Source organism: Rhinopithecus roxellana, chromosome 16, assembly GCF_007565055.1.
Source record: "Rhinopithecus roxellana isolate Shanxi Qingling chromosome 16, ASM756505v1, whole genome shotgun sequence".
Classification (NCBI taxonomy): domain Eukaryota; kingdom Metazoa; phylum Chordata; class Mammalia; order Primates; family Cercopithecidae; genus Rhinopithecus; species Rhinopithecus roxellana.
Genome location: NC_044564.1, coordinates 88,299,730 through 88,312,340, shown reverse-complemented (window position 1 = coordinate 88,312,340; position 12,611 = coordinate 88,299,730). Strand labels below are relative to the sequence as shown.

The following is a 12,611-nucleotide window of genomic DNA, read 5'->3' as shown; positions in this document are numbered from 1 at the left end:
ACGTGAAGTCCAGGATCATGTATGTGCTTATCTCCACAGTCACTGCTGGGTCCTGAAGTTCTCCTCTGGCCCAGTGCCAGCTGCGGAACCCTCTGCCAAAGGGCCAGAGGAGGCCGGTGATGTAGAGCTCTGATTACCCACCCGTCAGGGCGCCGCTGAAGGTCACTGAATACTTACTGTGCACCCGAAAAATAAATCCTGCGAGTTCACGCCCCGCGTAGCTCGCCCCCTGACTTTGAAGGACTCCTTTCGCGTGGGATCTACAAAACCGAACTGCCTTAAAGACCTCTTTCACACCGACGTGAAGTCACAGAACTGACAAAATCCCATCCTGTCAGAGTGCACGGTTCTTTGAAATCCAACACAAAAAGTCATAGAAAGATTCTCTAAACACCCTGTACTAAGAGGAACACGGACAGGGCACTGCGTTCTGAAATAGAGGCCAGGGCACTGGCCCTTAGACACGTCTCGCTGTCACCGGGCTAACAGCATTGGCAAGGGCGGCGGCAGCAGCAGTGATATCTGCAGCCCCCAAGGGCCCTGGCGAAACCCCCTCTATTACTCTATATCCTGCTTGCTTCCAAGATGAACCTGTTGCTGGGAAAGAACAGGCTAAATTAGAAAAGGGAGTAATATTTTGTCAAAGTGGAAGGTGAGTGATAGCCTGCCCGCCCCCATAGGACGGGAAAAACTAAGGATATTGGGGATGATGACACTGCCGCCTCCGAATTCTGGTCCGGTGCTCTCTCCCAGCCCTCAGGTGTCCCCACGCGGCCGAGGACCCCGAACAGGGACAGCTGGAGGCGGGCTTGGGCAGCGCGCGGCCTGCACTCGCGGCCATCCATCTTGCGGCCCGGCCCGGCTATCCCGAGCCAGGGCTGGGGGAGCTCGCTGCCCCCAGCGCCGCCACGGCCGGGCGACATTCTGTGCCCTGGGAAGGGGCATAGGGGTGCGGCGCGGCCCCGGTCCCCGGCCCGCCCGGATCCCCGGCCTCACCTTGACGTGGAAGCGGATGAGCGCCAGGCGGATGCAGTGGGCCATGCAGACGGGCGGCAGGAACCAGACCTTGGGCGGCGGGGTGCCCTTGTTCTGGACATGGCTGACGATCTGCTGTGCCGTCTGGCGCTCGTTGCCCTGCCGCTTGACCCACTCGTGCAGCCGGGCCTTCTCGAGCGCGCCGTTGAAGAAGACGAAGAGCTCGATGTTGCCGCCGAAGCAGGCCTTGGCCAGCGCCGCCAGGTAGCCAAGCATGTGGTTCCACTGGCCGCCGCTGACCCAGTCGGTGTAGAAGCCACCGTAGAGGCGGTGCAGGCAGTTGTCCGCGTCCACCAGCAGGCGCAGCGGGGTCTGCGGGGGCCGCTGCCGCCCGCCGCCCACCAGGCTGCCCCGGGCCAGCTTCTGCAGCTCCACCGGCACCACGGCGCTCGGGCAGTGCTTCTCGATGTAGTCCTGGAAGCCCTGCACGCCCATGGCGGCGGCGGGGGCGCGGGCGCGGGTGCGGGCGGGGGGCGGCGGGGCCGGGGGCGGTGGGGCCGTGGCGCGCGGGCGGGCGGGCGGGGGCGGCGGCCTCTAGGGGGGACTGGGGCGGGTCGGGGGCGCGCTCATGGCCGCCGCGGCCGCCATGTGCTGCCGCCTCCCAGGGCCATGTCTGGGGAGGGACCTGCCGCCGCCGCCGCTGCGAGGCCGAGGCCGAGGCCGAGGCTGAGGGCCGGGGCGGGGCGGGCGGGCGGCGCTGACGTAGCGGACCCGCCCGGCGCGGACGCCGCCCAGGCCCGCGCAGGCCCGCCGGCGAGCAGGCGGAAGAGGCGGCGCCGGCGGGACGTGGTTCGGGGCTCCCGGAGGCGGCGGAGGCGGAGGCGGAGGCCCGGACTCGGGCCGGGGCGGGATCCAGGGGGCGCCTGAGCCGGAGCAGGCCGCGCCTGGAGGCCACAGGCCGCTCGCCCGCCTCAGGCCCGTCGGCCGCCGCTCCCCTCCCTGCGCCCTGTTCCCCGCAGGACCAGAGAGGCCGCCGCCGCCCGGTGGTACTCGGGCGAAGGGAAGCCGCGAGGCAGGTCCTGGGGAAGAGCTCGCCTGCTCCTGAGGGAATCGGCGATAAGACGGAGCTTTGAGGGTGAGCCGGAGGCCGAATCACTCTGCTCGTCGGGACGCAGCCTTTCTAACGCCACGGTGGGCTCGCACCACTCTGGGCCTGCTGCCCACACTGACTGCGGGGTCCGGGGGAGCGGGATGCTGGCCGGCCGCGCCTGGCTTCTTGGAAAGAGCGGGAAGGAGCGCGAGAATGCAGTTCCGCGGCAGGTGCTCATCCCAGCAGCTTCGGGCTCTCGGTTGTAGTGGTTTTTACACCTATGACAAATGACATGGCCAAACGCACCGTAATGTCTGAAGGTACAGGTAGTCCTGAGCGCCTGCTCGTCACGGAAGAGACTGTCTTGAGAGCACAGGTCTGTTGCAGCGTGGGAAAGCCTGCGTTCCCACTGCAGAATGGCCAGACTGAAACGTGCGCCTTTGCAGTGGCTCGCCCTGCTCTTCTTAGGGAGAGGGATTTAAATCTTGTTGCTTTAGTGGCATCTTCTGGAAGGAGGTCGTTTACGTAAATTCTGTTCCAAAGCTCTGTCGTAATTGCTTCTAAAATGAGGTTGATACTGTATGTATATTAGGCTTGCATAAAACATTTTCAAAAAGAGATGAATGCCTTTCAGAATATAAATTTAGAAACCCAGCACTCTAAAAGTTTTAAAGTGCCGCTTTTACTTACTTTCACCTCTCCATCTGTTCTTTTTCTGGAGAAACCTCTGTAGAGGAGCAGGATGCAACCGACAGGCTGTGGCCAGACAGCTGCTACCCAGCACATGGAGCCTGCACGCGCACGATTTGGTCAAAGAAGCCCCCATACTCCCGGTGAAAAAGGCAAGTTGGATTTTTCTGCTTTCTTTTCTGATAGCCACCTCAGATACAAGCCAGTATCATATATACATACATTAAATGCTGCTGGTATTTTAAGAAGTTACATTTAAAAGCAGACTGACAAGTTATGCCACTCACTTATGCATAAAATTAGTCACAAAGCCAGGATGACATGTTATCTAGAAATAACACAGGCCAGGTGCGGTGGCTCACGCCTGTAATCCCAGCACTTTGGGAGGCCGAGGCGGGTGGATTATTTGAGGTCAGGAGTTCGAGACCAGCCTGGCCAACATGGTGAAACCCCGTCTCTACTAAAAGTGCAAAAATTAGCCGGACCTGGTGGTGTGCGCCTGTAATTCCAGCTACTCGGGAGACTGAGGCAAGAGTATTGCTTGAACCCAGGAGGCAGAGATTGCAGTCAGCCGAGATGGCGCTACTGCACTCTCCAGACTGGGCAACAGAGCTAGAGTCCATCTCAAAAATAAATAAATAAATAAATAAATAAATAATAAATAAATAAATAAATAAATAAAAGAAATAATACAGTTAGCCATTAAATAATAAGGGAAAATCCAGAAATATCCAAATTTCCTTCCATAACCCAAGGCAGGTTCACAACGTGAGGAGTAGTAGTTTTTAATCACTTGTATTTTCATTCGTAGCATTGCATTACATGTATTTACCTTTTCTTTAAATACTCTTGATTTTAGTTTTTAAAAATGCATTAGTACGGCCGGGCGTGGTAGCTCACGCCTGTAATCCCAGCATATTGGGAGGCCGAGGCGGGCAGATCACAAGGTCAAGAGATCGAGACAATCCTAGCCAACATGGTGAAACCCCATCTCTACTAAAAACACAAAAATCAGCTGAGCGTGGTGGCGCACACCTGTAGTCCCAGCTACTCCGGAGGCTGAGACAGGAGAATCTCTTGAACCTGGGAGACGGAGGTTGCAGTGATCACGCCACCGCACTCCAGCCTGGCAACAGAGTGAGATTCCATCTCAAAAAAAAAAAAAAAAAAATGCTAGTGCCAGTATCTGAAATTCTGGAAATAAATTTATTTTCACCTTTTCATATTGTAGAGTTCTAAGTTTCTGGAGTCAGGCCCCCAGCATCTGTCTTATGATAAGTCTGTGCCCTTGCAAAAATATTTACCCTGTTTGAACCTTGGATTTTATCATCTGTGAAATCATGACATATTAATAGTACTTAACCTCCCAGGTTGTTTTAAGGTTTAAATCAGATAATCTGTGTGCCTACCACACAACAAATGCTCAATAAATGTTGACTTTTGTAGTTCTTTCCAGAAACTGTATTTGTCTAGACTTATACTCGAGAACATAGACCAGTTATTGTACTTTTAGAAAGTTTAAAATTCATTATTGTATCATAACACATAAAACTCAATTCTTAGTTGCCCTATTTAGCTGTGTGTTCTTTTTTTAAAAAAAAAAAACACACACACACACTTTATTTGTTGAGTAACTATTGATGGTGGGCAAAATGTTTAGCTGACAAACGCTTATATACTCTGCATTCTCAGCTCAAATTCAGGGGTGGGTTGAAGTTAAATTGCTTATATATTGAGGGAAAAATAAACATCTGTATTTAAAATTTAATAAGTTATCTCTTCTTGGGGGTCACAATATGACAACTAATAATTGGGGACTTTTTCTTTTTTTATTTTATATTTATTTTATTTATTCTTTGCCCCCCAAAATGGAGTCTTGCTCTGTTGCCCAGGCTGGAGTACAGTGGTGTGATCTCAGCTCACTGCAACCTCCCTCTCCCAGGTTCAAGTGATCTCCTGCCTCAGCCTGTAGAGTAGCTGGGATTACAGGTGCACACCATCACACCTGGCTAAGTTTTGTATTTTTAGTAGAGAGGGGGTTTCACCATGTGGGCCAGACCAGTCTTGAGCTCCTGACCTCAAGTGATCCACTTGCCTCTGCCTCCCAAAGTGCTGGGATTACAGGCGTGAGCTACTGCGCCTGGCCTAATATCTTTAATTAATATTTTACTTAGGGGAGGTGTCTAACCACCAGCAATAACAGATGAGTTTCCAGTTTTCCAAACAAGGTAATAAGAGACCTTGATCCTGCCCATGTAATCGTTAGCATATGTTAGGAGACCTGCAGGCTGGAGCTAAGCAGGGAGTCTGTGAAGAGAGCAAATTAATCCACACTTGGGATTCTAACCTATAATGTTTACCTAGCACCAGCCCTGTTAATTAATTATCAACTTTAATTACCCAGAAGAACACACATCTTCAGGCTCTGCTGTCTTTCCAGTAGTATGAGTTAGCAGTAGCAGAGTATAGGAGAGCTCCACGGAGATCCATATTCGGATTCTGGAGACCATGACAAAACACATCTCATATTCCAAACTAATATGTAAACTGCCTGTTTTTTTTTTTTTTTTCTTTTCAGATTTCCAGAAGCTGTTCTGTCAATAACAAAGTCTCAAGGAAAACCACAAAACCACCAACACTAAGATCATTCTTGAGTCCAGTTTGAAAAAGTAGGGTCAAATTCTGCAGAGGCGTTCAAGGGACAGGATACCACCCTAATGCCCATTGTGTGAAGGAAAATGCTCTATTCACCATTCCTCAGCTTCTGCTTCTGGTTTCAGAGTTCTCTCTATATTGGAGGGTGTTTTAAAGCTAGAGTGGTCTTTATCCACTTCTATTAACACATCTGAATGTGAAGGTCAAGAGGAGAAAGTGACATGTCCTCAGTCAGAGTAGAGTGAACAAGAAAATAAGACAAACAGCGACTGAGCCCCTGGTGTATACTGGGCATTGGCAAGCTACTGGGGATATAGAGATGAAGAAAATGTAATCCCTTCTTCAAGGAGCCCAATCTACCAAGGTAGACAGACATATAGACAAATAGATTATATACTTGCACAGAGAAAAGAAAGAGGAGAAGGGGATCAGTGTGATCTGTGTAAGTAAGTATCCTATACAACCCTCCTGCCACAGATCATAATTGCCCTTTATAGCGAGGATGGTAATCCCATCTCTGAATTCCACATGTACTTTGCAGTCAGACCACACCCATGTGTGGGTCCTGACTCTACCATTTATAAACAGCATCACTTTCAGCCATTCTCAGCCCTCTAAGCTAGGGTCGTTGTCAATAGGGTTACTGCCTCACAGGCACGAGAACACCAAAGGAGACCATGTGGGTAAAAGCAACCAACACTGCCCTGGCGGTTCATAGGTGCTTCGAGTTTCCATCTTTTACTTTCAGTCTAATGCAGCACTGCCTGCTTTTTGTTTTTGTTGCTTGGTTTGTTTTTTTCTTACCGTGTTCACCACACTTGTGTCCAAATAGCTTTGGGTTGATTCAAAAGTATCTATGTGGAAGAGAGAAAGAAGAGTTGTTCTCATGGAGGGCCTTCAGATGAGTGCTATAGACTCTAGGCAACTCTCAAAGAGGCTTCTCAAGCAGGGTGGGCAGTGGGAGCTGCTATGGAATCAATGGACAAACATTGACAGGAACTGCTTTGAGAGACAGTACTCAGTTGAGTATACTCTGTTAAGGGCTAAAACTTTATAGTCATTCCTTAAACACTGCCTGATGGAATCTTCAGGATCATATTTTGAAGTAAATCACATTTTACAATGTGATATGAATCAAACGAGTTTTTTTTTTTTTATTAGGAATTTCCATAAGTACAAAGCCATTTTAAGGTGTACATTTTAGAGACTAGCTATTATTAAGCGGTCTGTGCATTTGTGTAAACCATAAAGATCTTTCCAGAGGAAGCAAGTCTGTCATACCAGGATATGAAAACGCCCCAGCCCCAGGCTTAAGTAGCCTAGATCACATGAAGCTGACTTCCTCTGAGGAGTCTAGGACCTCAGATATAGGTGGGAGCACACAGTCACCCTTCTGGAAACAGCTAAGACTTGCAGCCCAGGCCTGTGACCTTGCTGATGACAAAGGAAGAGGTTAGGGTTGACTAGTGCTCCAGAAAGAATGCAAGTGCGTCTGGAAGGCAGGAAGAAAGTTACTGCAATACTTTATCCTCAGGGTGGAACGAGAGTCTGGGAAAGCTGTGCCCACTTCCCCATTCCTCCCAGGTCCCAGGTGTGGTATAAGGAGAGTTGGCCCAATCTGGGAGCTAAGGGACCTGAGACATCCATCTACTGCATCAGTGCACTCAGAAATGAGGATTTTGGCACAGTTATTCATGAGACATCAGCCCATCATATAAAACATGCCTCCAGTTTGGTTAAACTAGGAAGCACTATATAACATTTTAAAATCAGTTACATGTCACTGATAAAAGACTTAATATTACCCTGACGTTATTTTTCTTGAGGCAACGTGAAACCCATTGTCTACAAAAGATCCAAAAATTAGCCAGATCTGGTGTGCAGCTGTAGTCCCAACTGCTTAGGAGGCTGAGGTGGGAAGACTACTTGAGCCAAGGAGGTAGAGGTTGGAGTGAGCCCAGATCATGCCACTTGCACTCCAGCCGGGGCAACAGAGTGAGGCCCTGTCTCAAAAAAAAAAAAAAAAAAAAAAAAAAAAAAAAAAAAAATTATGAAAGTTTGGAGAACCAGGAATAAGACTGACAGGTACTTTTAACGATACAGCTGGGGTGTTGTTGATGATGTGAATGAACCCCAATCTTACTGTAGTCATTTGCTCAAGATTCAAAGTCATGAAAAAGAGTAGAATGGTCCAGACTTAGGTACTAAGAGTCCCCAGCCCAGCAGTGAAAACAGTATATAGTTCCTTTGACTTTAATATGGGGAGACAGGTTCCTGGATTGACAATCTCATCAAAAGTAGACACAATTTTTTTTTTATTTTTTCTCAGACCTCTCAGGGATGAATATATACAGTTTCTGAGAAAGCAACCTGAGTACCTTTAGGAAGGGAAAAGGAATGCTGAACATCCCTAAACAACATGTTTATTGCATATTTGTTAAGACTTACTATACCCTCTCCCGGAAGACAGAAGATACCCTGCCCTTAGAAGACAGACGGTAAAGCTATGCCTTCTAAATCTTAAGCCACTCTTTAGGTAATGAATCCCTTCGTAGTCCAAATATCTCAAGAACTCTCAATTTGTACCATTTGCCTTTTATTTTCCATTTATTTAATACCACAAATTCGCTTTATTATTATGAAGCCAATATCTACATCTTCTCACAGATTCTCTTAAGAAACGCAGAACTGCTTGCCAGCCTGAAAACATGTTGTGACATTTCCCTAACCTACAGGTCTAGAAATCCTGTGCCAAATACGGTTAATTTGTTTGCTGAGAAGGATATAGAACTGCAACCCTCATACACTGATGGGAAAACAGTCTGGAACTTTCTTAAAACATTCTGGTAAATGGGGCCCCTGCCAGCTAGAAAGTGTGGCTATAATCCCTGGCTTTTTTCCTTTTTTACACTTTTTCTCTCTCAGTCCTGACCTAAAGATGACCCTAGTCAGGCCGGGCACGGTGGCTCATGCCTGTAATCCCAACACTTTGGGAGGCCAAGGCGGGCGGATCACTTGAGGTCAGGAGTTCGAGACCAGCCTGACCAACGTGGAGAAACCCTGTCTCTACTAAAAACACAAAATTAGCTGGGTGTGGTGACACATGCCTATAATTCCAGCTACTCGGGAGGCTGAGGCAGGAGAATCGCTTCAAAGCGGAAGGTGGAGGTTGCAGTGAGCCAAGATTGCGCCATTGCACTCCAGCCCGGGCAACAACAGCGAAACTCCACCTCAAAAAAAAAAAAAAAAAAAAAAATACCCCTGAAAGAAAACCTGTCTTTCCAGCCAGAGGAAGCAGGAAAAAATGACCCTATGGTCTGAAGAATGTAGAACTAATCCATCATTTTTCCCCCTCTCTGCTTTCTGCCTGAGGGGCATTCCTTTTGGCAAAATGGAAAGTGGGCAGGTAATCATCAGAGAGAGAGAGCCCATCTTTCTAAGCCAGAGGATGAGGAAAAGAGGCCCCCTGGGTGCCAGGGAGTCTGGGGGGAAATCCTGAAACGCAAAGATCTGAAAAGAGGATTCTCTTATTCTGTACATGAGCAGAATTCTGTGCTTAGCCCAGAGCTGCACATACCAGAGGCAGAGCCCAAGCAACACAGCCACACTCTGAACTGACACTCGGATCACCACTACCAAACAGAAGGCAACGCAGGACCTGCGGACTAAGGCTAACGAGGCTGACTGCCCCACAAAACAAAAAAAAGAAACATTCTTCAGGGAATTTTAGCAGAGCACAGAGTCTCGCAACATAAAACACAGTCCTCACTTTGAACAGCAGTTCAGAACTGTAAAAATGACCTTCCAACCTGAAACTGTGCCATGTGCTGTTAATAATCATTAATGGGTAAAATTGTGATTTTTTTCCTGTCTTTTGAAAATTGTTAAAACATTGGTAATCTTGTACTGTTAGAAATGTATAAGGAAACAATACAGTAAATATTTTTGTACACTGTAATTTAAAACATTAGCAACACTGGGAATTAAAGTGTTTGATGTCTTCCTAAAAACCATCAAGAGACATTTGAACAGTGCTTGCCTTCTTCAAAAGTCATGTACCTTATGATATGCAGCAAGCACCTTTTCTGTGTTTCAAAAACCTGTCATGCCCCTTCTAAGTTTGGATCAGCTTCTAATATTTTATCCTTTCTGCTTTTGGTGTCATGAAATATCTCCAAGTCCGTTCAACGTGAAGGTTTTTGCTGACGTTCCTTCCTCTAGGACATCTTCATCCTTTCCATCACAACCGCATTCTTCATTTATTGGATGAATTCACCTTTTCGGCAGCAGTGCCAGCATCCCATAGTCTGTTTCTTCAGTGACCCCGTTTATGTTTGATTTCCATTCACTTTCAGTGTTTTCGGTTTTGAGTTTCTTTGCTGCGTTTCTATCTTTATTTGTCCGTTTTCTCTTTTGAATATCCATTTGTGTAAAATGCCGTGTGGGTTTATCACTGGGAGACAAGGAGGCCACACAATTCACACTTCGCTGTCTGTGCATGAACTGAACACAGACGCACAGTGACCAATCACCCACAGGTTTTGGAAAGAAGAGACATGATTGGTCACTGATCATGATGTACCTCTGTTATTATGTAGTGATTTGTGGACTGGGGAGCTAGCAGAAAGTTTGAACTTCATGCAGTTACAGTTAATATATTCTGGTAACTCAAATTTGAACCATGTTGTCACATGTTGTCAGAGGACTGGTGTTCACCATAATAACTAAAATTTCAGAATCATGAAATGTCACTTCTGATCTATTCTATTCATTAAAAGTCAGTCACTCATTCTGGCTCACACTCAAGGGTAAGGGAATTAGGCCCCAGCTTCTGAAGAGAGGATCTCCAATGACTTTGTGGACATATTTTCGGATTCTTCAGGAAGTCCACATTCCTGAAGAATATTGGCACTGGGTATAGAATTCTGGGTGGATGATTCTTTCCTATGAGTGCTTTAAAGATACTGTTCCACTGCATCCTGGCCTACACGATGTTTTATTATATGTCTGAGAGAACCTGCAATTTGAATTGTTGTTCCCTATACCTAATGTATTGGGTTTCTTTCTGGCTACTTTCAGGATTCTTTAAATCTTTGGTTTTCAGCAGTTCGATTATGTTATGCTGAGCATCTTGTTTAGATTTTGCTGAGTTTCTTGAATGTGTATTTCTATTGTTTGTCAAATTTAAGAAGTTTTCAGCAATTATTTCTAAAAACTTTTTTGTGTCTGCACCAATTTCTCTTTTCCCTCTGAGACTCCAGTGGCAAATATATGTGATTTTCTGGTGTTGTCTCCCAGGTTCCTCAAGTTCTGTTCATTCTGTTTAATCCATTTTCTCAGTGTCCTCTGGTTAATTTCTTTGATCTGTCTTCAATTCACTGACTCTTTCTTTTGTCATTTCCATTCTGCTACTAAGTCCATCCATTACATTTTTTAACTTCAGAAATATAATTTTTTCAGTTCTAGAATTCTCATTTGTAATTTATGTAGCTTCTGTGTCTCCATCAAGAACTTCTCTCTCTCTCTCTCTCTCTCTCTCTCTCTTTCTCTTTTTCTCTCTTTCTTTCTTGTGGAGTCTCACTCTGTCACCCAGGCTGCAATCTTTGTGCACTGCAACCTCTGCCTCCCGGGTTCAAGCAACTCTCCTGCCTAACCTCCCAAGTAGCTGGGATTACAGATGTGCACCACCATGCCCAGCTACTTTTTGTATATTCTTAGTAGAGACAGGGTTTCACCATGTTGGCCAGGCTGGTCTCGAACACTCAACCTCAGGTGGTCCACCCACCTTGGCCTCCCAAAGTGATGGGATTACAGACATGAGCCACTGAGCCTGGCCCTTTGTTTTCATCTTAAGAGAATAGTTATAAAAGTTGTTTTAAGTTGTTGTCTGATGATCCAACATCCGAGTCATTTTTGGAATGACGTGTTGGTTGTCTTTTTCCTTGCGAATAGGTCACACTTACCTGGTTCCTTGAGCATCTAGTAATGTTGGATCATATTCTGGATGTTTTGAATACCAAGTCCCGAGAGTCTGCAACTTGTTAAAATCCCCTGGAGAAGACTGATTGTAAGCAGACAACCAACTCAGTTAAGTTCAGATGGCAAACTGTCTCCCCTTCTGTGGTGGTGGTCCCAGTGGCACCTCTTCAATTTTCAAAGACTCTGTTCACTTCTCTGTGTCTGCCTGTGCATGTGCGGCTTAGGCCTGAGCCCAGGACTTGTGCCAGCCCGGAACCCAGACTTAGGGATTCCCCTCCTCTAGCTCTCTCTTCTCTAGGATGCATCAACACACACTGCTTGGCTCACAGAAACGTCTTGGAGTTTTGTTGCCCATCTGCCTCTTTATGGTAGCATGACTGGGGTCTCCCTCAAAGCAGGGCTGGGAAAGAAAGAGAAAGGGAGAGAGAGGAAGAACACAGGGATTTCCCCCTGCATTCCTTGGTTCACAGGGGCTCCTTTTCCTGGTCCTTTGGCCAGAGAGACCCAGCTCTTCTTGGAATTTTTACTGCACATGTCAACTGGGAAGTTGCCTGACAGGGGGTTGTTGGGGGGCTGGCTATCTTTATATCAAAGCTGAAAGGGGCTGGTCGCGGTGGCTCATGCCTGTAATCCCAGCACTTTGGGAGGCTGAGGTGGGCAGATCACTTGAGGTCAAGAGTTCGAGACTGGCCAACATGGTGAAACCCAGTCTCTACTAACAATACAAAAATTAGCCAGGCGTGGTGGCAGGTGTCTATAATCCCAACTACTTGGGAGGCTGAGGCAGGAGAATTGCTTGAACCTGGGAGGTGGAGGTTGCAGTGAGCCGAGATTGTGCCACTGCACTCCATCCTGGGTGACAGAGACTCCGTCTCAAAAAATAAAAAATAAAAATAAAAAACCTGAAAGAGATAGGAGTACAGAAAACTGGGAAACACATTCGTGACTTCTTCAAGTTTTGTCACCCTCCTTCTTCCAATTTGCATGCCATTATTTACTTTCCAGAGACCTCAAGGAGTTGGCATTTTGTTTTGTTTAGAATTCTTAGTTTTCTTTTTCTTTTTTTTTTGAGACAGAGTCTTGCTCTGTCACCCAGGCTGGATGAAAAATCCTTAGTTTTGATGAGTGGGAGAACTGAACTGTGCTGTGCCTCCTCCATCCTGGCCAGCAAGAAGTCCCAAAACTTAAAAAAAGTTTATAAAATTTAAACTTGAGGAGTTGT

The 12,611-nt window shown here is 47.1% G+C and overlaps 2 protein-coding genes across 4 annotated transcripts in view; one reads left to right on the top strand and one right to left on the bottom strand.

Annotated features, from left to right (window-relative positions):
• Positions 1-1,700, bottom strand: part of FAM120A (family with sequence similarity 120A) — a 117,363-nt gene extending 115,663 nt beyond the window's left edge. For both annotated transcript variants that reach the window (XM_010375119.2, XM_010375120.2), the window contains exon 1: positions 997-1,700. In XM_010375119.2, coding sequence (XP_010373421.1) covers positions 997-1,470 — 474 coding nt within the window. In that variant the 5' untranslated portion in view covers positions 1,471-1,700. The remainder of the gene's footprint in view (positions 1-996) is intronic.
• Positions 1,701-1,811: 111 nt separating this feature from the next.
• Positions 1,812-10,523, top strand: FAM120AOS (family with sequence similarity 120A opposite strand). Of its 2 annotated transcripts, XR_004053961.1 has the most exons (5): positions 1,812-2,295; positions 2,787-2,907; positions 5,334-5,424; positions 8,146-8,256; positions 8,957-10,523. XR_004053961.1 is itself a non-coding variant. In XM_030919447.1 (3 exons), exons 1-3 carry the CDS (start codon positions 2,279-2,281, stop codon positions 5,418-5,420), a joined length of 225 nt encoding a protein of 74 aa, XP_030775307.1. In that variant the 5' UTR covers positions 1,812-2,278; the 3' UTR covers positions 5,421-6,538. The 2 variants fall into 2 exon arrangements, 1 of the variants encoding a protein (XP_030775307.1); XM_030919447.1 differs by lacking the exons at positions 8,146-8,256; positions 8,957-10,523 and having other exon boundaries at positions 5,334-6,538.
• Positions 10,524-12,611: the final 2,088 nt, after the last annotated feature.

What these genes read in the sequence shown, in the direction of transcription:
- FAM120AOS (XM_030919447.1), top strand. An exon ending in CCATACTCCCGGTGAAAAAG is followed by an intron (nt 2,908 to 5,333) that starts GCAAGTTGGATT and finishes TTTTCTTTTCAG; the next exon opens with ATTTCCAGAAGCTGTTCTGT.